This window comes from Eschscholzia californica, unplaced genomic scaffold (assembly GCF_041429995.1).
Source record: "Eschscholzia californica isolate CP2 unplaced genomic scaffold, dmEscCali1.0.p SCAF_2, whole genome shotgun sequence".
Taxonomy (NCBI): domain Eukaryota; kingdom Viridiplantae; phylum Streptophyta; class Magnoliopsida; order Ranunculales; family Papaveraceae; genus Eschscholzia; species Eschscholzia californica.
Window position 1 is genome coordinate 67,439,292 of NW_028238309.1, and position 25,639 is coordinate 67,464,930.

The 25,639-nt window shown below is 36.1% G+C and overlaps 4 protein-coding genes and 1 pseudogene across 5 annotated transcripts; 2 read left to right on the forward strand and 3 right to left on the reverse strand.

Annotated features, from left to right (window-relative positions):
* The first annotated feature begins 5,773 nt into the window (after window positions 1-5,773).
* On the forward strand, window positions 5,774-6,794 carry LOC147560619 (uncharacterized). Its single transcript, XM_086664423.1, has one exon. It carries the CDS (start codon window positions 5,906-5,908, stop codon window positions 6,641-6,643), a length of 738 nt encoding a protein of 245 aa, XP_086520549.1. The 5' UTR covers window positions 5,774-5,905; the 3' UTR covers window positions 6,644-6,794.
* A 578-nt stretch (window positions 6,795-7,372) lies between these two features.
* On the reverse strand, window positions 7,373-10,529 carry LOC147560620 (putative protein FAR1-RELATED SEQUENCE 10). 2 transcript variants are annotated; one of them, XM_086664421.1, is made up of 4 exons: window positions 10,349-10,529; window positions 8,927-9,945; window positions 8,398-8,841; window positions 7,373-8,319 (listed from the first exon to the last, which is right to left on the reverse strand). In XM_086664421.1, exons 2-4 carry the CDS (start codon window positions 9,905-9,907, stop codon window positions 7,747-7,749), a joined length of 1,998 nt encoding a protein of 665 aa, XP_086520547.1. In that variant the 5' UTR covers window positions 9,908-9,945; window positions 10,349-10,529; the 3' UTR covers window positions 7,373-7,746. The 2 variants fall into 2 exon arrangements, with proteins under 2 accessions (XP_086520547.1, XP_086520546.1); XM_086664420.1 differs by having other exon boundaries at window positions 8,927-10,129; window positions 10,349-10,431.
* A 2,144-nt stretch (window positions 10,530-12,673) lies between these two features.
* On the forward strand, window positions 12,674-17,061 carry MAP70-5 (microtubule-associated proteins 70-5). The gene is made up of 10 exons (XM_086662767.1): window positions 12,674-13,053; window positions 14,286-14,371; window positions 14,512-14,577; window positions 14,685-14,855; window positions 14,961-15,131; window positions 15,227-15,382; window positions 15,503-15,649; window positions 15,787-15,858; window positions 15,952-16,482; window positions 16,687-17,061. Exons 1-10 carry the CDS (start codon window positions 12,957-12,959, stop codon window positions 16,840-16,842), a joined length of 1,653 nt encoding a protein of 550 aa, XP_086518893.1. The 5' UTR covers window positions 12,674-12,956; the 3' UTR covers window positions 16,843-17,061.
* Window positions 17,062-17,989: 928 nt separating this feature from the next.
* On the reverse strand, window positions 17,990-19,317 carry LOC147560622 (3-hydroxyisobutyryl-CoA hydrolase 1 pseudogene; annotated as a pseudogene).
* Window positions 19,318-22,670: 3,353 nt separating this feature from the next.
* On the reverse strand, window positions 22,671-24,073 carry LOC147560623 (uncharacterized). Its single transcript, XM_086662768.1, has 3 exons — window positions 23,907-24,073; window positions 23,620-23,704; window positions 22,671-23,531 (listed from the first exon to the last, which is right to left on the reverse strand). The coding sequence occupies exons 1-3, from the start codon at window positions 23,916-23,918 to the stop codon at window positions 22,855-22,857; spliced, it is 774 nt and encodes a 257-aa protein (XP_086518894.1). The 5' UTR covers window positions 23,919-24,073; the 3' UTR covers window positions 22,671-22,854.
* Between the last annotated feature and the right edge of the window lie 1,566 nt (window positions 24,074-25,639).

Below are 25,639 nucleotides of genomic sequence, written 5' to 3' on the forward strand. Positions count from 1 at the left end.
TCCGTTTCCGTGTCGGCACGGCCCGTTGGCCACCACTAAACCTCTCTGTGTTGTATATATTCTTGGGGCACTACTCTCCTTCCCTAAACGAATAATGTCAGTCCAATTGGACATGTCGCTTTGAGGTCGAGGTGAAGAGTAGGTTGACCTATGCCGACGCACTCGGATAGTCGGATCAGGGTGACTACCGGTTCTATGAATAGTCAGTCTCACATGAGGGAAGAGCGATCCAACAACCAAAAATATGATGTATATATGTCTTATCAACTCATTGTCAATTTGTTTTAAGTTTGATAACCCCAAACTTAACATAGTATCAGAGTTAGGCCTTGATAGACTTGAAAGTCACACGTGTTCCAGGTGATCCAAAAAAATACTACATGTTAGGCTTAAAGAACGTCACACATGAGGAGGCGCTAGCAACCAAGAATATGATGTCAAGGTCTTCTCAACTCATTGTCAATTGATTTGAGTTGGATCACCACAAACTTAACACTGGTAGGTTCACATTGTGTTCTATGGACAAACCGCCCGCACGATAAGACTACAAAAACATAGTGTCGATCTGATTGAATCTGACATGTTCACTTTGGCTTGGACCAAGGTGGGGCATGGGTCAGCCGTCAGTCTGGACACCCACCTATATATAAAGACAGCCCAGTTATTAGTGAGGTTAGCGCCTATGAACGGGCTCCCTCACCTTTTGTATTGTCATTCATCTTAGTCGTGTGTATCGAGAAAAAAAACATAATTGTTCATATAGTAAGGCTCCCATCATATTCAAGACGTCCGTCATTAGTTTATAATATAATGTTTGTTAAACAATAGAACAACAAAGGATATACATCCTCATCAAAAAAAAAAAAAAAACAAAGGATATACATAATCCAGTATCATGTGGGATTCACGGTGTCTATTTACCCAATTCATTGTCAAAGTTAGTACAGGAAGGATACCACATAATGCATGCGAATGAATTGTATATTCTCGAGTAAATTAAAGGACATAGTTATCTTATTCTAAAGTTTACAGTTGCCCCTTTAACGGAAACATTGAATATCAATTTTGTTTTTTTTTGAGGTTAGAAATCTTGGACAAGGACAATGCCTCATATGACACTAAAACCTATTACAAGTCTTCCAAAGTACTAACTTTTATATATATATATAGTTGACTAATTAGATACAACCACTTAAAGATGAACCCTTGATTCGCAGTTAACTTACTCAGTTTGATTATTTGTCAGTTGTAAATGTTGTTAGAACGTTAAAAATAAATTGATACAGTCAATTTTCGTAATATACAAAGTTGATCATATAGTACTACAAAAAGTGTCCCATAAAACAATTTTTTTTTGTTGCAAGATAGTTTATATGAAAATAAGTTATTTTGTGGAAAAAATGATAGGCTGCCGGCCGCTGCCGTGGGGGAATAAATACTCAGCATCCAAATTGTCTAGGTCCAATTCCAACTCTGTGTTGGACCAAATTAACATAGTATTAACTAACAATATTGGATCAGCCTCTCAACACACCAAGAGGCCAAAAGCATCATAAACATAAACAACTCAAATATTATTATATGTAACTGTAGACAGACAAGAGCTAGAAGGCTATAAGGTTGGGGAATAGAGAGAGAGAGAGAGAGAGAGAGAGAGAGAGAGAGAGAGAGAGAGAGAGAGAGAGAGAGAGAGAGAGAGGTTTGACTGGAAAAAGAAAAGCTTGTTAATTAGGGCAACCTAGTGGAGATGAAGCACGAGTGTTATATTTTTGCAAGTTCCAAGTCAAGACCAGTCCAGTCCAGTCCAGGTCTGGTTTCCCCACCCCAGCTATAGGGGCATGCAGTCAGGTTATAGACCTCACCCATTTCTTTTCGATTTTCGTTTTGGTTAGGTGCACTTGTGGCTAATGCCAATGCTGATAGGGGACCCCAGTCCACTCCAGGTGTACTCTCTAATAAGACTAATGGTAATTTGGTCGTTTCACATCTTTGTTAGACAATGAAAAGATCAAAATGCTCCTTAAGCTGACTCAGCCACGGAGTATGTCAGAGAGTCCACCAGGAGTCCCAAATCATTTTCGAATGCATATAGAGTAATATAGCCAACAACAAAAAATAAGCTAACTCTAAACAAAAATTGTATGTGATCTTTCGTAATTCATAGTTTAAAGGATCAGAACTATTGGAAGTACGAATCACATCAAGCCACATAAGTTTTTACACAGAGTCTGCCTAATTTGTTTTCTTTCTTGAATTTGAAGGTAAGGAGCTCGTTTATTATACAGGATCTGACGCATTCAGCAGAGCGAAGCAGCGTTCTGTTCTTTTCGACTTCATCCTTTTGCATTGGCAGTGAGGGGAGTGCCACAATCTCATTCATCATTTTGGATCTACATCAGCCAAAACCCATAATTTTTGGGTATGTATTAGAATACAAAATTCCAACACAACCTACCATAGGCTACCAATTTAGCACATTAGGGTTTTAGTTGGATAAGTTCAAAGGATGAAACTGACTAGATATCGTTCAAATAAGTACTGATTTTTCTAACTAGTCGTTATAGTAATCCATGGATTGTTTAGTATTTTTAGTAGAATAATACTGAGTATTCAACTCATACAGTTGATATCATACGATCGTTTTTCAACTTAGTAGATATTTTAGAGACATTTGAAATGGTTGTAGCCCCAAAGCTTTCTAGTTTAACACAATTTACTTTATTACATTAGAGAGCCACAACTCTAAGAACTTGAACTTTTTGTTTGCTTTGTTTATCTACCCATCTTCTTCACTTCACTTCCACCACCACTGCCACTACCACTACCACTATTGTGAAGTGAATAAGATGAAGATGGAGATAAATGGAGTGTTTTTGCAAAAAGGGCAGATGAGGAAGTTTCAAATAAGAATGCACTGGGCTGATTTGGCCCATATTGTACTAGGCTCATATGGGTCAACTCACTTAACAGGCCCAAACCTAGGACTTCACCCAACTTTGCCAAACTTTCTGTCCAAGGAGGAAACCCCACCCACGGCCACACATCTTCTAGAGAGAGAAAGAGAGTGTGGTTCTCCAAACCAAGAGGTCCCACAGTTTCATTGGGTAAAAACTAAGAAGGGGTTAATTCCGTTTTGCTCCTCTAAACATGACCAACTCACTAAAATGGTTTTTTAAAGATGACAAACTTCAAATATGATCCCTTTTGAATTTTCCGTCATCAACTTTATCAAGGACAAATAATAATTTTTTTTTGAGGGAAAAGATAACATAATTTTACAACAGAGTCAGTAGTTAAAGGTTTTTTTTTTTTGTTAAAAGAGTCAGTAGTTAAAGGCGGCTAACGAAAAAATTCAAAAGGGGGTCATGTTGAAAGCTGGTCATCTTTAGGGTGTCATTTTGATGAGTTGATCATCTTTAAGAGGCCAAAATGGAATTAACCCTGTACAAAATCCTAAAGATATTCCAAAGATCCATCTTTCCTACCCAAAGCCAATCTCATACGTCCAAAACCCAATTGACCAAATGACAAGTCATGTTGCATTTTAAGAAGGTGAATCAAAGTAATACTGAATCAGTATAATAGTAATATTTAACACTTGTTCATATTATCTCACACGTAAAGGAAAACAGAAGAAATCAAAGGGATTTTCTTTTGATTCCCAAATTAAAAGAAAACAAAAATCTTGAACAAAACCTGTAGCTAATTCTTCCCCTGTTTTATGATTCGATAAACAATGTGCGCTACCTGCTTCTCTCTTTTTTTCTCTCTCTATAAATATCTATGTTCTTGTACTTTCACTCTCAAAGTGTACTCAAATCATCAAGTAAACAATCTCAAATTGAGTTGGAAATTATAGTTTAAGAATGGAGGCATATATGGTACTGAGATGGGTTTTTGATTCTGTGATGAAATTGAAAGATTCAATTGGGTTTTCATCATCATCATTGAAGAAGGAAGAGGAATATGAATATGATGATGAGAGTAGTGAGAAAAAACAGGGGAAGTCAAGTGGTGGATATTTTGAGATGCCAGTTCATTATCCTCGTTATAAGAAGGTTGATTATGAGAAAATGGAGGAATGGAAATTGGATATTCTACTTAGAGAGTATGGTCTTCATTTTAATGGCACTCTTGATGAGAAAAGGTCTTTTGCTATTGGGGCTTTTCTTTGGCCCAATCAACTTTGAAATCTGTCTCTCTAATAGGATGCATATATATGTATGGTGTCTTCTAATAAAGTGTACTGTTTTTTTTGGTTGCATAGTGTACTTAATGTGGGATGGGTTGGTGTTGTTAAGACTTAAGGATGGATGGTGCACTCATCTAATGTAAACAAACTATAGTTTTTTTAATTGGGAAAGTTGGTGTTTGTTTTTTCTTGTTGCTAATCTAACTATCGTCTGGATTCAAAATCCCAAATTAGACAAAAACAAATATTCTGATATTTTATTCACTCAACTTAGACCTTGAATCAGCTTTTATGTTTGATTTGGAAAAAGAACGCTAACTAAGGAAGAATGTCATCTTTTTGTCAACAATGTATACTAATAGCGGTAATTCTATTGTAGCCTCCAACATGTAATTAACTGCATGAGCGTAGCTGTGCATTTTGGGGGTCGTTATACAGTATAAGTAATTCAATATGACTTAACTGTAAAAGATCTAAGCAAGTAAAGACCAACCAATCATCCATGTGTGGTGGGAGCCGGGAGGACATGTTTAAGCGGCATGACCCGCCTACCCGACACCACATCACCCTGATTAACCAATTTATCGGCCCAACTTCAATATTTGCTCACCCATTAATATAGAGTTAGTATGGGTTTTCGGTGCCAGGGAAAAAGTAGAGGAAAGAAAAAGGAAGAATAAATTAGAAAAATATCAAATTTTGAAATGAGAAAAAAAAAACAAAGAGCAAAGCTGGTCTTTTCTTAACAGATCAACTAAAAATTGATCAAACTTTTTTTTTTTTTTTTTTGTTGAGCAAAAATTGATCAAATTGATGCTGGTCAAATATTGGGGACGAAACGAACGAGTTGCTCACATTTGGGGGCTAAACCAAAACTAGTTGGAAAAAATTGGGTGGTCAAGAAGGAGAAGATCTGGTTGGTTCTTTTCTGTTCTTATTCAGACATGTCTAGTATTATATGCAACTCAATTTTTTGGATCCTTTTAAACATGACAAGCTGAAAACCCTAAAAATGACTCAAATGCTTCAGTAAGTTCTAGAATTACTTAAAATCATTTGTTTATGGGTTGGCAAATTAGTCATGCTTAATACTGTTTGACTTAACTTTTAAAACAGTAATTTTGATTAAATTATTGAGTTTAAGTTAGAAAAATCCTAATCCACTCAAACCCCAAGATTAAGAATGTCCTTGTCATATTATTAGCCTGGTCCATATAATTAATTAATGTATTAACTTTAGAAAATATTTTCCCTTGTCTAAAGGTTACTTCATGTCATGTCTCTATCCATACATAATTATGAAATGAAAGACGACACAATCCGAAAAATTGATCTAAATATGGCCAAGCGTAGCAGCGTATAGTCCGACTTCACCCCAGTAGAGACAGATTTTGGGTGGCCGTCTACCTTGAATTTCAGACTGATTTCGCCCCACTTTTTTTTTTTTTTTTCTGTCAGGCAAATAACACCCTTAATAAAGAAGGATAGGTAGTAAAATAAATTTCCACCCCACATACTGACATACCCATCCTATATATATATATACAGAAGAATGATGGAAATGCCACAATTTCTTAGCAAACCAACACCTCTAGTTCACAAGCTCTCAACATTTATTTCCTCTCAATACCCTCCCTATTAGTCCATTACAAATCTCTCTCTCCCTCTCTCTCCCTCTCTCTCTCTCAAGCAAAAGTAAGAACCAAAAATTGAATGATGGATCAAATTGAGCAACAAAATACACAAAGTGGTTCCAAGGTTCTAAAAAGAACCATACAATTTGTAATATCTATCTTGTCTATATTTTCTATATTGTCTTACTCTTCACGGCACCCTATTTTTGTGAATTCTTTTAATGGTTATTTTTCAATTTTTTCTTTTCATTTAGTTAGCTATACAATTGATAGAAAGTATATGTTTTTACTTTGTAACGGTATTCTTGTTTTTCTAGCTAGAAATTTTGAATTTTTTACTTCTTCACCAATAATTGTTGATTTTCATGATAAATTAGATACAACTAATAATATAGATGATGAGTTTGTAATGAGAAATGAGGAAGTTTTAATGGTAGAAGAAGGTCATAAGGCATCTGTAAAAGAGGAGGAAAATGGGGTGTTGATTAATGAAGCTGATGAAGAAAAAAGGGTTTTAATTGTAGAAGAACAAGAATCAAAAGATCAAAAACAAGAAACACAAGAAGAGCAAGAGCAACAAGAAGAAGAAGAACACGAAGAACAAGACAAAGAAGAAGAAGAACAAGAAGAAGAAGAAGAAGAACAACAAGAAGAAGAACACGAAGAACAAGAGGAAGAGGAGAAAGGTGATAGGGAAGGAGAAGAAGCAAATGGGGTATTGAGTGCTGAAGAATTGGATAAGAGATTTGATGAGTTTATAAAAAAGATGAAGGAAGCAATTAGGGTTGAAGCTCAACAACAATTAGTTGTTGCTTAATGACTACTTTTCTGCAAGTTATAAATTTCGAGTGTCTTTTCAGTGGCAGTTGATTATATCTGGTCTTACTTGTTCTACGTTCTCGTTTGTACTTATAACTAGTTGATAAATTCATAAATATATAATAACTACGTTATTCTGCTTTTACAAACAACACTTTGATACTAGGCTGACAGATTAAGTTGGCCGACCACAACTTGACTAGCCGATCGGTACCAGACTGATGAGTTTAGTTGGCCGATCAGGATAGGACGGGTAACTTTCTTTCTCTAGATACTCGGCCTATCTCAGCCTACCAACTCATCTTGTCGGTTTGGTGTCTACTGCCCTATGGCAAGGCAATAAGAGTAGCATGGTTGTGTTTTAATTGATGTGTTGAAAGTGTTTTTGAATATGGATTGATATCTAACTCAATCTGTGACTCGCTAACCCGCTTTCAGGCGGTCTTGAATATGGGTTGGTATTTCTTTTGTTTTGTGTGATTGTTTATTTCAAATATACTATTCTTGGTTTCTTGTTTTTAGTCATGAAGAAACTTTAGTTCATACTCTTTCTTCACCACAAATTCAAATATTAAGAGTCAGAGTTAAGGTTTCAAAATGGGTGGGATTTATAGCTTGCCTTATCAAGGACTAAGAGGAAGAAGTTGAAGTAATTGATTTGTGGAGTTTTGGTACTAACCCTAGATTGTAGGTGAAGACCTTAAAAGGAAAGATGAAATCCTAATACTTTTTCACAAGCTTTATCAATATGATATGAAGAAGTATAGTACATTGAATTCAGATACAATGAGTTTTACAAATTTTACAGAAGAAGCCCATGACAGATTAGGGGCTGAGAGACGCCAAGACCACTTACGATGAGAGAGGCTGGAGGCCACCCGTGGACCTCTCCCATAATCGACGTGGAATAACTTCAAATACTAAACAACAATTAACTACATTACGAACTTACTAGAACCACACGGACAAAACAGCAAACTAATATAAGGAACAATCTACCTCTTTGTTTTCTTTCTCCACCTTTATAGCAACATTAGCTTCTTGCAGTTCTGTTCTCCGTTAATACACCATCAATTTCGAGTATCCACAAGGGAGCAGGATTCAGTAAGATTCTAAATTGAAAAGAGCTCCATCATTTGTTGGCATACTTCTGACATTACTAAGAACCCTTGTGAGTTCTCCATGAACATAGTCGACGCGTTCTTTTGTTATCGATGATTCTGCATATAGCGTTGAGGTAAGCGAATGAAATGCTTGAGACCAGTCATCCGTGTTTCCTTCAAATACAGAACTCTTAAGTCGCCATCTAAAGAGTAAATATTTTTCCGGGATGTGAAAGTAGTTTTTCAGTGAAAGTACTCGTAGAGCATGTCTGCATAAAATACCTGATACCTCAAATTCCTTGCAACTACATTGAATCTTTTCATCTTTTGGGACCCAACTCACGAAATACCCTTCATCAACATTTTTGTGATGTCTCACGAGATACGGGCCGTTATCTGTTTCAATTGCTGCAAATTGCGTAGACGAAACAATTTCATTTTGTAATAAACTAAACGCGTAAGGTGTTAGAATAGTAGCTGCATGTTCTTCGATGGGCATTGATGTCTTCATACGAATGCGTTCGATTTGCTTTTCCTCCACTTGTTTGCTAACATTGACGAATATACCCACCTAAAATACCGACGAACGCACTACTAGGATCAAAATAAAGTGATATAAGTGACAGGTAAATGCAATTATGCTCCATACCTGGTCGAAAAAGCTTTCCAAGCCCGTGTGTGAGCCCATCATCTTTTTCAAGAATATGTAAATGGATCTCGAATAATCAGTTCTTGTCATTTGAGCAAGAAAATAACCTCTCACATAAGGTAATGCCCATGAGGTTCGATGAGAAAAGAGCAAAGAAATATGCTTATTTAGAGCAAGTCCAAACCGATTAATCATTTGACTCCATTCAGACTCAAAATCCTTTTTACTTTGCAGAGTATACAACCTATCAAAATCGGACTTGAATTCATCATATCGTGGTCTAAGTGGATAAGAAAACCAACTAGACAATTTCGATACAATATGCCAAATAGAAAAAACATGTTTTGTATTCGGCAAGACATTAGCAATAGCATCTTTAAGTCCCAAATCTAGATCTGTAACAATCGTTTGTGGATGTCTTCCTTGCATAAACCGAAGAAATGCCTGCATAAAAAATCATCGGATTAGAAGGAAATTGACATGAAGATAAAGTACGACATAAAATGAATACGGATCTGTGCTCACCAACCTGAAGAGCCCATTTAAAGGATTGAGGTGTTTCATCTCGTAATAGAGCACACCCGAAGAAAATAGTATTTCCATTATTATCTACTCCAAGCCATACCCCGAGAAGCCTATCATATGCAATTTCGTGATACGTGGAATCGAAAACAACTACATCACCAAACACCTTATATGCCAGAAAAGAATTTTCATATGACCATGCTATGTTCTCAACCTTAGAACTCTCATCTACTGTATAATCATAAAGAAATTGCGCGTCATTCTCTTTCGCACTCTTGCACATATTAAGCAGCACCGATATATCATTTTCACGATCAATCTTCTTTGAGGACTGGAGAAAATTTCTCACATCCCTATCTAAAAACGGTAATTTGCTTGCCTCTCCTACCTTCTCTGATTGCAACACCTTCATTATATGACTAACGGAACAACGATATTTTGAGAGCAACAAAATCCTTTCTTGATAAACATCGGGAATCTTACGATAAGCAGGGAGTAAGCGTAATTGTTCGTCTTGCAAAAGTTCATGATTATGAGTGTTACTAAATTTTTTTACAGACCATTGAGGGATTCCCCCAAAAACTTCCTTTACAATATACATTCTAGCCATACAACCACAAACCGATGATTTACGACCTCTTTGTCCATTTGATTTAGTTGATCTTCTAACACGTAAAGAACCCGAACGATAACAAACAAATAACCGTATATATACTCCTAAATCTTGATTACTCTTTGAGCTTTCTCTCCTAATCGCGAAACCATTTTTTCTAGCGAAATTACTATAGTATTCAAATGCATCATTATCAGTTTTAAATTTCTGTCCTGTATAAGGAGGACCTAAATCGATTCTATCGTTTTTGGTTAATAATTCTTCACTCTTTTCTTCTTCTTCAAGTCTAATATAACATTTTTGTTCACCACATGGACAATGTTGTCTCCTAGTCCAACAATTTATGCTGCTTGGGGATTTAGTAGCCGTCATTTTTCAATCCAAAAGAAGAAACCCTAGTTTCCAAATTCCTGAAATTGAAGTATTTAACTTCAAATTGAACTCAAATTGAAGATACTAATTTGGGTAGCTAGCAAAGGTAGAAACCCTAGTTTCCAAATTCCTGAAATTGAAGTATTTAACTTCAAATTGAACTCAAATTGAAGATACTAATTTGGGTAGCTAGCAAAGGAAGAAACACTAGTTTCCAAAATCCTGAAATTGAAGTATTTAACTTCAAATTGAACTCAAATTGAAGATACTAATAGAAACCCAAAGCGAAAAGTCTAAAATTTAAGCTAAAATAGGAGTAAGAAAGTGAAGTCAAATAAGAAATATGAGTATTAATAGAAAAGATTCAACAAAATGAGCTTACCCAGATTTAGAATTTGAACTAGAAGCATAATAACAAAAGGAAGAAACTCTAAATTTTACCTGAAAGAGAGGAACTGACTGAATTAGGGTAGAGAGAGAAAGTGAAGATTTGAGAATTGGGTGTATGAAATTAAAAACCCCACTTTTTGCATGTAAAACCTGAAAAGCTTAACGAATCGAACAGTAGAACCGATTGTAGTAATTCTGGTTCCGATTATGACTCTCGAAGTGGAACCAACACAACCAGAACCGAATGAACAAGCAACGGCTATAAACTGTCACTAATTACTAGTTGTTTTGGCACGTAACCGTTGCTATTCCACTAGGCGGCATCGCAAACAGTATCTCTTATACTTACGATGTTTTTAAGGAAAAGTGTAAAAGGCGAAAGAATTCACCGCTGTATGAATGACCAGCAATTACTAGCGATATCGGCTTCATGCAGGCGAGTTGCAAACTCTAACCGAAACTGAGGACGGGTTGTTGGGGTTAGGTTACCTCATCCTCGTGGCCTCGCGGGATCGCAACACTTCGTCCCGGCTATTGTAGCACATGTGTCGCCTAAGGCATAAGGGGCATGATGACTTGATGTCACCTCACTTCCTCGGCTTATCACCACCAGTTTGTTCAGGATTCCAAACTCAATGGTAAGTAAACACAAGGGTTGCGCTTGTTGTAGGACTTAACCTAACACCTTATGACACGTACTGACGACAACCATGCACCTCCTGTAACCGTACTCCTGAAGGCACAACGCAGTTATATTAATTCTTATGTTAGTGTTATACAATAATATAATATTCATTACACATGGCTAACACCAACCGCTAACATCCATTACTGAATTCCTATGCACAACAAAGAATCAATTATTATAAGCCCGCTTAGCTCAGAGGTTAGAGAATCGCTTTTCAATAGGATGGTCATCGTAAAAATTTAAAATCCAAGATGGATCTTCCTAGTTAGTCTAATAAGATTTTCCCAATGGGACCAAAGGGAGAGTCATTATCACCTTGTTAGGTTAAGATTTTTTGTAAATGCTAATCACAAATTACCTACTACTTAAAACCAATTAGAAGCCTCAATTAATCACCACAAAACCCTAATCCTAATCCTCAATTCCTATATCATCATTTTCTTCACTAAGTATTAAGTGGGAATCGCATTAGGGGTAGTTAAACTAAACATCAATACTTCCTTTCATGACTTTTTTAACAAAAATTTTGAACGCTTTCCTTTTGTTCGTCTTATTATAGCGCATTAACTAAATATTAGCTGGTGTTGGTAAGATAGACTCCCTCTGTGGGCGAAAAAATAGTTGAAAAACATAACCTAGAAGTGCCAAGTGGTGCACATCGTGTACAAAGTTCCAAACAAAGCAATATATTAAACTTACACGCTTTTTTATTTTTTCAATACTTAAAGCAAATTCAAGCTTTGGAGTTTTGTTTTCTTATAAGTTATAACCCATTTCTCCTCTTCCTTAAAACTCTTCCATGTTTATCTTTATCTCTTATTTGTGATTAAGCATGGTTTAGGGGGAGATTTCTAGTTTAAGCTAAGTTGAATTATTTACTAAATAAAAGGCTTTAATCCACAGACAAACACATGAGGAGAGAAGAAAAAGATATTATTCTTTCTTTTGTCATTAGATTCAAACAATGCAATGAACATAGGAATTAAATTTCTTAATCAAGTTATTTTTTGTATTAATTGTTTAGTTTATTTGTGTAGATTTTTCTTTTCTTTTTCAGTCGTACATAATTTCTATATGTATTTGGTTGGATACTTAACTTTTCTAATGTGTATGAGACTTTTTACCTACCGACATGTAAGATGCGAAGAGTACTGGGCTTGCCTGAAGGGTGAAGAATGAAGACGCCTTCAAAATCAGAAAAGGAGAAGGAAAAATAGAATAAACAATACATCAACTCAAAATAGTGTCGTGAAAAAATATACCTTTATCTAACGTACTAGACAATATGGTATCTCTGTGGAGGTGTGTAGGGCGTGCCTCAACACCAACCGTCTGCTACATAACATGGACCTATACATAGAATTGATATTGATTGCAAATAATTTTTGAGGTTTTAGATTACTCCACTTACCAAATGTCTTAATTCTATATGTTGTGGTGTTTCAATCTTCGAGCTATTGAATTCAGAGTTAAAATTTGCTCAAAATCGAACTCTTTCGAGAATGATATACGTTAAATATCGAACTTAAGCAGCTAGCTAGGTCCAAATTCTAAGACACGCCCCTTTGGCTATAATACTGGCATGAAATACAAATTCATGATTAGCAAATGATATAATTAGATTGACAAGTCGTAATAATCTTTTGTCGTTAATGTGGATAACTCATACTTATTAGATTCAAATACTTACCAATATTCAAATTTGGGAGAGAGAGAGAGAGAGTAACAGTTTCAGGTCACTATCAACCCGGAGAAGGCGGCTTCTCCGGGAAGGGAAGATTCTCTCTCTCTCTGATCCCCATTTCTTTGCGGTCAATTCCTTAAAAAAGGATGGAGTAATTTTTTATTTCCTTCTTCTTGACCCCATCCATTATCAATAGTTAAACCCTCCCTCCATCCCTCTATAAATTCTTCTCTTGGAATGGGTGTTGTTCATTTCTATGCATCTTCTTCAATCACTACAAATTAAAAATGGTGGGTTTTGATGAACTACCCAAACATGAATTCTTTCTTACTCCTTCTCACCCTGTTCTTATAGAACTCAATCGTTTACATAATCAAATTAAAGGTTTTTCTTCTTTTCCTCATTGCTCTGTTTAACTTTGTTATGCCTCTCTCTCTCTCTCTCTCTCATTCGTTTACTGTGAGAATAGTCCCACATGGGAGAAGGACTATATAACTCTAGGTTCTCTCCAATTGGTTTTGAGTTATGGGTATCCATCCATTGTTCATTTAAGTTCCTGTATTTTGAGTTTGCTGTTTGGTTTGGGAAGTTCTTTATTGCCGCCAAATTTAGGATTTGCTGAGAGTATCTCTTAATCCTTTTATATGTTTCACTGATTGTGTTTTTAAATAAGGTATCTTATTTGTGTTATATGTGACATCCCAAGCCTAAGCCTTAGCAGTTAATGGTATTGTCCAGCTTTTCGCACCTCACACAAGTGCGTGGTTTTGTTCTTAGTGAAGGCTCCACGAGGCCCCCAAAAGGCCTCGTCATGGGCGATGACACACGATTCGCCCGATCATCAGTGTACGCAGCGACATCGTGGCCCCCCACAACGATATTGTCCTCACTTAGCCACCACCCACGTGGTGTGAGGTTTTGTTCCCCACCGGAGGCCTCGCCACTTACCAAGCTTGAGGGTTCACCTATAGCCAAGGCCCGGACACTCTCTTGAGTGATGTAGGACTGTCACGTTATATGTTATCTTTTCTATGTTTATGTATTTAGATGAAATATTAGATGAGTGTAGAGTCATAACTCGATCATTCATTTGAGCTGTTCCACATAAGTTTGAACCAGTTGCTAGCTAGAATTATCTAATTGGGGTTACTCGGACTGTATCGAATCTCTGTTATAGGATTCAGTTCTTTTCTTTGAAATAGTAAGATTCAAACTCTGGTCTCTCCAGTGGAAATATGGTACATGTCACTACCCAGCCTAAGTAGCCTTCACAAATATGGTTTATTTTCCTTATCGGTTCTAAGCAGCATGAAACATAGTGGGGTTATCAGATGCTTGTATTACTTGGCAGTTTAAATCAATAAGATGGGCAGATGAACTACCGGAGGTAGCTCAGAAACTTTAGTTGTTCAACGAGACAAGGAACCCATATGAAACGTGTTGTCTTTGAGCTGAAATACCATTTTCTTTTTCCTTCTTCTCAAGACAACAATAGTGGGAAAGACGGGAAATTTTATAGTACTTAAAAGTTACGTGGGAAGTGCTTACTAACTTCAAACTTTTGCTTCGATGTCTTGTCTATATCGATTATATTCTTGTTTTAATTCCAATACCAGAAAAGGACCGCGAGCTTGGAGTCGCGAATAGTGAAATTAAGTCTTTGAGATTAGCTGAAGTCCTGAAAGACAAGGCTGTAGAAGAGGTACTACAATTTTACCTTATAGGTGTGTGCGTGTGTGTTTTTGTTTGTGTGTGTGTGTGCGGGTGTGTGTGTGCACGCTTGACGCTTGTGGCTAACATTTGCATCTATTACCAATCTCAATGTGTACTTACTTGAAGCAGCTCACTGATGAACTAAAAAAGTTCGACGAGAAGCTTAGAGTTAACGAAAGCCTTGTGGAACAGAAGGTGATTCGCTTTCTTGATTAGTACCTCTAGAGTTTGAACTCCATGTTGACCATTCTAATTGATTTACCTAATATACTAATTTTGGTTTCAATCTCCATCTCTCTCAGAATCTTGAAATCAAGAAACTGAAAAATGAGAAGAAAGAAGCTTTGGCTGCTCAATTTGCTGCAGAATCAACTCTAAGAAGAGTATATGCGAATCAAAAGGATGACGACTTTTTCCCTGTTGATACTCTTCTCGCACCACTTGAAGCTGAAATCAAAATCTATAAGAATGAGGTTTGTCGATTAAAAATATAAGCTTAAACTCTTTGCAGAATACAAAGACAAGCTCTAATGCTAATTTAGCAATTTCCAGTTCATATTAGTCTGCTTATGTTTCAGATATCAGGACTAAAGGAAGACAATAAGGCTTTGGAACGTTTAACTAAGTCGAAAGAGTTGGCCCTCCTTGAATCGGAAAAGATATTGAAAAGTGCTCTAGAACGGGCTTTAATCGTAGAGGAGGTCCAAAACCAAAACTTCGAGTTAAAGAGACAAATTGAGATCTGCCAGGCATGTCTCTTCTAGCTTCTTTTTTCGCATTGTGAATGTTTTTGGAGTTTCGTGTGTTCATTCAGCTTAAAATATTTCCATTGATGATGATGCAGGAAGAGAATAGAGTCCTTCATAGAGGTAACCGTCAAAAGGTTTCCGAAGTTGAGAAACTTAGTCAAACTATTCAAGAACTTGAAGAGGCTATTCTAGCCGGTGGTGCTACTGCAAATTCTATACGTGATTATCGACGTCAAATTTCTGAATTAAATGTAATCCTTATCCTGATTTCAGTAGGACTATTTGCTCGATATTCATAACCGAGAGTTTGTTATACTAACAGTGTCGGATGGGAACCTGAGTACTAAGTATTTGTCTTCTTCGATTTACAGGAAGAGAAACGAATTCTAGAAAGAGAACTAGCTAGAGCTAAAGTTGCGGCGGATCGTGTTGCATCTGTGGTAGCTAATGAGTGGAAGGACGAGAATGATAAAGTCATGCCAGTTAAGCAGTGGTTGGAAGAACGACGATTCTTGCAGGTAATTCTTGCACACGCGTTTACTCTGTCATATTCTTGTCAAGTCAAACCAAGAACCATAACCCAACAGGAAATACAAATATGAGTATTTAGATTAGAAACTGATCAAGTTATTTTTTATTCAAATCTCATTTATAGGCGGAAATGCAACGACTAAGAGATAAACTATCCATATCAGAGAGAACAGCTAAGGCCGAAGCTCAACTCAAGGTAAAGTATGCCCATTCATCTTTTTAGCCGATAATCTTCTCAAAAACCACTAGTCCGACGATTCATATAGAAAACCCACCTTTTGTTTCTCAGGATAAATTGAGAGCAAGGCTAAAGACATTGGAAGAAGGATTAAAGCGAGTATCGAGTGTCTCGAGCACTTCAAATCCATCTTGTGGGTCTGAAGAAACTAAAAAGTCTAATCAAGTCTTAAGCTTCCTAAACAAAGATGGACTCGTAAAGAGATCAACATCACAGGTGAAGGCTTCAGTTGGTACCAATAAGAGTGCTAAAGCGAATAGCTTGAAAACGAAAAATGGAGTTGGAGGAAATACACGGATATCTAGAAGTAAAGTTGCGGATAGTGCTGAAAAGGAAAATGCAGAAGCGAAAGAAAACTCTAATTTGAATCGAGATAAGTATACTGATATGGAAGCAGAAGTTCATGGAGAAAAAGAACTGGAACATTGTTCTTGTGCCGAAAAGCAGGATAATAAAGATGTGGGTAGTGAAGATGTGGTTTCAGGGTTTCTCTATGATAGACTACAGAGGGAGGTCATCAATTTACGAAAACGCTGTGAGAGCAAAGACGGAACTTTGAATGCTAAAGATGAAGAAATCAAGGTAATTGAATCATTTGTCTGTCTCTTATGCCTATCTTGGCTATCATCTGTTAAGTTTGTCGTCATCCAACTCAAAACCAACGGGCAATGAGTGGAGAAGACCTAGACATTATATTCTTGGTTACTAGATCGCCTTTAGCTCTCAAGTGGGTCTATTCTCACATCATTCATATTCTTAACTTGTTAATTTTCGAGTTACTTGTAGGTGCTTATGAGGAAAGTTGATGCATTGACGAAAACGATGGAGATAGAATCTAAGAAATTGAAGAGAGAAGTAGCTGCTAGAGAAAAAGAACTGCTTTCGGTTAACTTAGATGATACCAAACAATCTGTAAAAAACACAAACTTCTCTAAAAGGTAATCGTTTTCTTTCGAGAAGGTCTAAACCTATGAACTTGCTATGTGAATATGTAGAAAATGTTTTGAGTTTTCGGTTGTGCATAAATATTTTGTTAGGGAGAAAAGGGTGGATGTGAATGTGTAGAGAAAAGGGTAGTGTTAGAATCGACGATTGATCTTCAATGTGCAGAATTGTATCATGGTATTGCTTGGATTCTATATAAATAGAGTTAACTCTTTAGATTTTGATTACCTAATTGAACTGCAAATACAAGTTACAAAAACTGGACTCTTGCCAGTAGTGAACTCTTGGTTTTGGCCTAGAATACCAAAAAAGAAAAACCAAAAATCAGAAGAAAATGAAACCGAAAAAACGAGTTTCCATAGCTAACTCTCCTATATACAAAATGTTTGAGAGATTTTACTTCTTTGGCGAATAACTCTTCTGTTCTGGTATTGTTGGCAATGATGGACTCCATTTGGGTTCATTTCTTTCTCGACGGGTCTCTATGACCGGAGAAGTAAATTTGTCGTGAGATCCCAAGTCTTTAATACCAAAACTATACATAAACTGTGCTAGTTGCTTCTTAGTTAGAATCAACTTAATCTTCTGACTATAGGGATCTTTCTGCGGAGCCATTACAATAGAAGAACCTTGTTCTGGTAGTAACATAAGTTCTCCTTCATGGGAGATGAATAATCGGATCTTCTCTCCAGAGGACGAAAAAGAAGTAAAGAAGAGATCTTCTTCTTCTACTTCTACTTCTTTATGTAGGATCTTCTTTTCCATGGTTATGCAGTTACCCATTATGAATTAGATGGTGAAAACAGAGTGAATTGTTATAGTTCACAGGTTTTCATATTTATATAGAAAACTTAGTTAGATTTTAATGTTAGAGACGAAAATTCGACGTGCAAACCACAATTTATTGTACCTTGATTCTAATATTTAAGAACTAGTTCCCATGTTTTTGTTTTTGACTTCTTTGTTTAATATGTGTTTTGTATTATATATATATATATAGCAACCTTAACAAAGTCAAGGCCATTTTGAAGTTCTCTATGGCCATTAACACAACCAAACTCTCCCCCCCTCCCCCCCCCCCCCCCCCCCTCTCTCTCCTATATATATATATATATATATATATATATATATATATATATATATATATATATATATACACGACTTTCTCTCTAGGTGGGTGTGAGTTGCACGCCTGCAGAGGACTTCTGACCTTAAAAAAGAAGGGACAAAGTCAATTTGAATGCTAATTTACAGGCTGCAGCCCGGAACGCCATGGCCCGTTTATAAATCCGTTTATAAACGGGCCCTGGCTGGTACGTTGTCGAGGGACGGCCCGTTGTGAAACACTACTGGTAGCACACAGCCTTCCCATTTCTTATCATCCACTTGAGAGAAATATTTATCCACCATTTTGTGACTAACAAGCTCCAATTTTGAAGGCTCCCACTTAGGGTTGTTGTCTTTGTCCCAAAAGATAGCCCTGCAACCTTCCAAGAAATCCTTACTGATTTCACCTCTTAAGATATGACAAAAAGTTCTATATTCTTTGATTAAGCACTGTCCAAAATCTGAAAACCTCCCTTTTCGAATCGATCGTAAGCTTATTTTAAGACTTATTGGTGACGCATTCTTTAAGGAACGAATCGCTTCCAAAATCCAATTTTCTTTATTTACAATAGCCTCAATCTCAAGCTCAGACAGAATTTCCTCAACCGTCCTTTTCGAAAAGCACTTATTTATAATGTCTAGACGACAATAGGCTCTACTCTCTTTCAACGGAGGGTGTTCCGAAAACTTATCGATAACTGCAGAGATAAGGGTCGGGTCAGCTGAGTTTACATTAACTAGTTCTTGTTCAAGTGAAGTGAGTTTCTTTGAAGGAACAAAATGAGTTGCAAGACCGCAAGCAAGCATCTCCGAAGCATCCAACTTCGCACCCGTAAGACCGATATATTCACCGAAAAAACCAGGAAGTCTAGAGAGAAAATAAGTACTACCACCACCCGCGAATAGTCCTACAAGCGTTTCGGGTAAGGAAAATACCGCTTTTTCCGTTACGACACGAAATCTACCATTGATGGAAATTGATGCCCCAGCTCCCATCACAATTCAAATCAAGAATTGAGACTTGGGGTTTAGTACTAGTAGCTATAATATAAACTATTGAATGTGAAATCCAGAAAAAATTTGTACCTAAACTCAAGTCACCATTAGAGATGGCATGAGCCAAAGGTGCTATATCCCCACCTCCACAAAATGCTCTTCCATTTCCTTTCAAAATTACTAATTTAACTTTAGGATCATTCTGTGAAGAAATAAGCATGTCTCCTATTCCATGTAACATTTGGGATGAGAGTGCATTTAATTGTTCCGGTCGATTTAGGATTATCTTCCTTACACTAAAACGATCTTGGACTAAGATTCGATTCATATTGTTTTTTTTTGGACACGTTAAGTGAATAAGGAACAAGAGGTTAGGTTCATATTTATATCCTCGCCTTAAAATATTGATGTAGAACAATGAATAAAGGCTTTTGGAGCCTAGTTCAATATTTTCGACTATTGGTCCTACTTAGTCGGCCAATTATTGTACGATCATTATGGACCAAAGTAAGATGATTTGACAAGAAGAAGCCGTCTAACCATATCTTTTTGCATGTTTCCGTATCGGGTTTGCATATTCCAATTTGTTCAAAGTGTTACTATTGAGATAAGAATTACTTTATGTCTTAATCGCTTTATTTCCAAGACTAGATGAATGAGGGATATCACACTAAACACAAAAAACCAAAACTAAGAAACTCAAATCCGGTTGGCAATCAAATCAAGCATACATCTACCTAAAATGAATATTTTCAGTTTAGTTAGTATTAAGAAGATAATAATATGTTTTTTTTTTTTTGCCGCGACTTTGGGGAATAAAGAAAATTCTCCGGGGAATAAATTCTCGAGGGAATCCAGATTTTTTTAAAAGTTCTCCGGAGAATAAATTTTTATAGGGAATACAGAATACATTTTTTTGAAAGTTCTCCTCCATCTCATCACCTCTCTCTGCCACCTAACCTTCTCGCCACCTCATCATCTTCTCCGGCGAATTTTCCGGCCGGCGACCTTCAAACATAAAAAAAAAATTTATCTTTTTCCTCTCTCCTCTTTCTCTCTCTAAATTCTTTTTTTTTTTTTTTCAAAATCTCTCTTCTCTCTCTCTACCAGATCTAGATGGCTGTGAACAGACCTTGTTGAAGGTCTGTTTGCAGACCTTGTTGAAGGTCTGATTGCAGACCTTTAATGGTCTGTGAACAGACCTTCAACAAGGTCTGTTCACAGACCATCTAGATCTGGTTCACCAGATCTAGAGAGAGAAGAGAGAAGGTCGTCGGCCGAAAAATTGGCCGGCCGGCCAGCGACCTTCGCCGGAGAAGATGATGAGGTGGCGGGAAGGTTAGGTGGCAGAGAGAAGTGATGAGATGGAGGAGCCTTTTTTATAGCATCATCTAAAATTAGAAGCCCCTTAGCAATATAAAGAAACATAAAAAATCAATCTTATTTGACTAGTTTTAAGAAAAGTTTTTATTCCCTGGAGAATTTTCTTTATTCCCCAAAGCCGCGGCCTTTTTTTTTACACTAGATAAGAGACTTGTAAATCACGACTCACCTATAAGAGTACTTTTTTTTTTTTTTTTTGTTGAAATATAAGAGTACTTTGTGGGAAGTCCAATTTGATTGAGTAGTATAAGTATGTCCCTTCGTTAGGGAAACTAGAGTTTGATTCATGTCTCAGATAAAATGCTCTTGGTGTCTGGTTCATTATCGTCGGCTATTTTAAAATTAAATAAATGCTTTTGGTGTCTAATCAATTATCGTCGACTTTTGGTCCTACTTATCACTTATTATTGTAAATTGAATCAACAAAAGCCACCCATGATTTTCAACTTTCTCATATGTTTGTGAAGTCGGGCCTCCCATATTTTAATATGTTTAGGTGTTATTAGAGGACATGTAAACATTAATGGATTAGAAAAGGATTTCAAATCTCCCCCTTAATCGAACCCTACTTAGGGATTGTTTTTTGTTTCTTTTATTTTAATTAAATTATGATGGTTGGTGGGCAATGGATGTGCCTGTAAATCAGTAGCAATTCGGCTTGTCTGGGCTGGGAATAATGGTGGGTGCTGATATATACCTGGGTTGGTAGAAATTTTGGTGGTGCCTACAGACAGATGGTTGGTGATTGAGAGGGTTTGAAATGGAGAAGAATTAATAGAAAAATGTTATATACACTTACCATTTCTAGTTGCCACACTCATACGGTCATACCTCCTTTGACTTCAACAAAAGTTACCTTAGATGTGAGAGTATATAACAAAACTGGCGAGTGCATTTAAAATTTCCTGAAATAATATGGTGTGAGGCCTTATGGGGAAGAAATAACCTCTTTTGGGGTCAATTTCAATAAAATTCTTCCTACATTTCGATCCTGGGTGGATGCAAAATTGTTAGAACCCTATCCAACAGAAATTCCTCGTAAAAATGTTAGTTCTTAGTAGATATAGAAATATGCAAAATTTCTATTCTAAAATTTTCTATACTTGAGTTATTCTATATAAACATCTCTTACGAAATATGAGCAACAACATCTCTTACGCGGTTGTTGTGTAACAAGCGCGTTATGTCCACGGGAAGACCAATAGATTTTATCATTAACTTGATGAATTAATTTCAGGATATATGACTTTTTATAATTCGAAATCAACAAAGTTCATCTACATTGTAATTTATTATCGAGTCGTTAATTCAGAAATACAAATCTTCGAAAGAACATAAGAGACATCAACGCCCAATTTTTTATTATTAAAAGAAATATAAATGTATTAACCTAATCTCTAATTTTGTGAAAATCAAGTCTTTTAAGGGAAGACCAATATCTAAAGTGAAGAAAGTTATTTGGTCCTTTTCATTTTTGTTACAAAAGTAGGTTTGTGATGTATGGTCATTCATCCACCATGACAATGTTTAACTATAATGGACCCTACTTATTGGTCTCTAGTGTTACCTTTTTTTTTTTGTCGAAGAGGTCTCTAGTGTTACCTCACAGTTTGTACCATAGGACTTTAAAATGAGTGATTTTCAATAAAAGCAAAACAAAGTGTGATTGATGACCCAACTGCAAGGATATTATTTCATCAAAAAAAACTGCAAGGATATTGCTTATCTCATTCCCCACTTTTTGATGCATTCCTTTCATAGACCTATGCCAGACATAAAGATGAATCTATGGTCCATCTAGAGTGAAAAAAATTCTTCCAGGGGAAAAAAATTGACTTAGAAAATAAAAACCATTAGTTTTGTATAATTTTTAACGTGTAACCTCTCGTAGCATTGCTCTTTCAACAGTAGTTTATTTTACATTATTTTTGAAATATTTATTTTACATTTTTGCTGGTGGTTTGTTATAATTTTCAATTTCTTGGGATCTTGTTGACGATTTATGGGCCCATTTTGTTAAAGCTTTCTTGTTTTCCTCACAAAAAAAAATTTCCTTTCTATTAATTATAAAAAGTACCATCATATTGATGAAAATAGTTATATATATATATATATATATATATATATATATATATATATATGTAGTCATTTTACAAATGATGATGGTTCTAAAAATCAAAATAATTATCTTATAATATTATCTTTTACAAATTACATCAATCATAGATCCAACAAACTATCATGAGTTAGGTAATTAACAATTTAAAGCCTCCTCCATTAAAGATTAACGTCAACTTTAAACAGAAAATAGAAAATATCGACCCTCATAATACTGTTAATTTCTCAATGTAATTCTCGAACCCAATTTATTTAAGAGAAAACTCAAGATCACTTTGTAATCTCAACATAAATTAGATAGACCATGGACATTTATATTTAGGCTATCCTCAAGTGATAAATAAAGAAAAAAAATATATATATCTAAGTATAGAAGATGGTAGGTGCGAAAAAGGCAGGGTCGGATCACATAACGGAGCACCCGGATGTGTCTTCTTCACTAAAATAATCACATCGAACATAACAAGGTTGCTTATTATTGTTTCTTCCGTATCCGCTTTCATAATAGGGTTGTGGATACCCATCAAAATATGGTTGTTGTTGTGGTCTACCGTACCCATGGTAGCACGGCCCACCAACCCGGCCCTGATAACATTCTCCGCAACAAACCCCTATATTTGGTGGATATCCTGTTACTGGTCCAAATGTAGTTGGTACAAATATTGGTACTGGTTCAAATGTAGTTGGTACAAATATTGGTACTGGTTCAAATGTGATCGGAACTCGAATTTGTTCTACTTGCTTAACGACCGGTTCTGGTTGCTTTGGAGCTGGCTCCGGTTCTGGTGTTGGTTCAGGCTCTAGTTTTTGTGCAGGTGCTGGCTCGGGCTCTGCTGCTGGCTGGGGCTGAGGTTCAGGAGCGGGTGTTGGCTCTGCCGCTGGTGCTGGCTCAGGAGCGGGCGCTGGTTCTGGTTCTGGTGTGGGTGCGGGTGCGGGTGCAGGTGGTTCGGGTTTGATAATCTCGATGCTTTTGATGACCTTACCAGCTTTACAACAGAGCTTCTTAGAGAAACAATTCGGGTCGAAAGGACCCGAGATTGTGACTGTATTCTGCTTATTGTCGATCACTTGGCTCCGAATAACTAAAATGGCCCCAGACAGATTTTAGTTTTTCTTATTAATCAAAGATTTCATGATAGAAAAACAGAGAGAGAAACAGAGAGAACTTACCACAACTATATTTGCAGAGAATTTTCTTGATCTTCTTATAACATTGTGGGCAATTAAGATCAACCTTCAAAACTAATGTTGAAATCTGAATTCCAATATAAACAATTAAAATTACAAACCCAAGTTAATTATCAATATAATTAATGGGTGTATAAGAGAGATATCCAATCTAATAACCTCTGGTTTTGAGCTGAAACAATAAAGTAGTTTATTGAATTTATTATTGATAATAATTAAACCCACAATTGGATTCTTGAGAAGGGAAAAAAAGAGGAGGAATTTTATACCTTTTCTGACATAATTGAAGAGAATAAGGACTGATTCCTCAAGACCCAAATTCCTGACAGAAGAACTAAATTATTAGAGAGAGAGAGAGAGATAGAGAGGAAGAAGAGGAGAAAGATGGAAAGTGGTGAGGATTTAAATTGGTGTCGAAAATGAAGTGAGATAGTTGCGTGGGAGGATGTAAACTGAAGATAATTAAGATTTAAACACGTGTATATAGAAGGTTGAATCTCGAGAAACTTTTGTTCAAATCATAATGTGCCATGTGTTGGGGAACTAATTCACCTACCTGGTTATTCTGCATGAGCTTCTCTACTGGAAGACTCAAAATTTAGAGTAGTACGTGAGATTTTTAGAGTTTTTCTTTAAATATCATCTTCAATGAAAAACTTAAATTTGATCTCTAAACTGAAGTGACACTAGTTACATTAAGGCCACGCGGTTCGATCTCGGTGGTCGAGTCCTAATCGGCTCGTCTAGTAGGGTCAAGTAGATCCAGAAAGATGACCCTAATAAGTTATTTGAGAGATTTTCAAGAAGATACCCTAAATTTAAAGTATTCTTTTAAGGAGTTCTAAGTGCTAACTCACCAATTTGACATAATTTCTTTTAAATTTCAAATTTCAGAATGTTGCTTTGGCCAAGCCTTGCAAATAAATAAAAGATCTCTAAGGTAATGTTTGTTTTTCCTGGTGTCAATCTGAAGACTCTACATCTTAAGTGATTGGAGTCAGAGATTTTAGACAATTTGATTTTGCCATACTTTGATTAACTGGTTGTTTTTTTTTTATCAATTTTTGTTAGATGGTTTAAACTCATACGAAATAGATGAACTAGATTCAAACTTGGCAAATATGTTAGATTCAAATAATGGAAAAGAACAAGGAATGCGGAAACTTGACTCCTTCCCACATTAATTATGAGTCTGATTAGTCAGAATATTGTACTGACTCATCCGAACTTCCGATTTATATCACTTTATTTTGTGTACTTCTATTCGGCCTTTGTGTTGTGTCAGCTTGTTTGTTGGGTTTAAAAAGAGTAAAACAAAAGAAACTCTCTCGGAAGTGATTAAGTTCGAGTTAATAAATTAAGCACTTAAACTAAAGAGTTTTTTGAGCTTACCCCCTCGGCACTAATTGGTAATTGAGTTTACCCCCTCAATGATGGGTAATTGAGCTTATCCCCTTAGATTTATTATTTTTGACAAAAACACAATGGTTGTGTTTGACGTACATGAAATAATTGTGACTATCAAGAGCAATTATTCTTCAATATGATTCCTATTAGTTATTTCATCTAACTTTATTGTTTGATTTGGTTGCGAATTTAATTAGTAAATATTTTATTTTGTCTGTACCCTGTTTCATTTACGATTTTATTATGACATGTCAAACATGTCTTAGGTAATTTTGGCAAAAAATCTAAATTCAAGGAGGTAAGCTCAATTACCAATTACTGAAGGTGGTAAACTCAATTACTAATTAATTTTGAGGGAGTAAGCTCAAAAAATCCTAAACTAAAATATGTGATTGTGGCATTTCACGATCGCATGACACATTACATTTACTTGTCTTTCGGTGTGATTTTGATATTTCTCTTTGTATGCATGTGTGTGTATTATAAGATGAGGCTGTAAGCATTTTTCTAAAATCATGGCTTTAGGGATACTCACTCATCATTCATTAATCATTTCTACTTTATCTTTCTCTTACGCCTTTCCACCCTCACCAAA

What these genes read in the sequence shown, in the direction of transcription:
- MAP70-5 (XM_086662767.1), top strand. Translation starts at nt 12,957, where the DNA reads ATGGTGGGTTTTGATGAACTACCCAAACATGAATTCTTTCTTACTCCT. An exon ending in TCAAAATCTATAAGAATGAG is followed by an intron (nt 14,856 to 14,960) that starts GTTTGTCGATTA and finishes CTTATGTTTCAG; the next exon opens with ATATCAGGACTAAAGGAAGA. An exon ending in GACAAATTGAGATCTGCCAG is followed by an intron (nt 15,132 to 15,226) that starts GCATGTCTCTTC and finishes ATGATGATGCAG; the next exon opens with GAAGAGAATAGAGTCCTTCA.
- LOC147560619 (XM_086664423.1), top strand. Translation starts at nt 5,906, where the DNA reads ATGATGGATCAAATTGAGCAACAAAATACACAAAGTGGTTCCAAGGTT.
- LOC147560620 (XM_086664421.1), bottom strand. Translation starts at nt 9,907, where the DNA reads ATGACGGCTACTAAATCCCCAAGCAGCATAAATTGTTGGACTAGGAGA. An exon ending in CCTTTAAATGGGCTCTTCAG is followed by an intron (nt 8,842 to 8,926) that starts GTTGGTGAGCAC and finishes TTTTTTATGCAG; the next exon opens with GCATTTCTTCGGTTTATGCA. An exon ending in TGGAAAGCTTTTTCGACCAG is followed by an intron (nt 8,320 to 8,397) that starts GTATGGAGCATA and finishes TCGGTATTTTAG; the next exon opens with GTGGGTATATTCGTCAATGT.
- LOC147560623 (XM_086662768.1), bottom strand. An exon ending in TCTCTGCAAATATAGTTGTG is followed by an intron (nt 23,532 to 23,619) that starts GTAAGTTCTCTC and finishes GGGCCATTTTAG; the next exon opens with TTATTCGGAGCCAAGTGATC.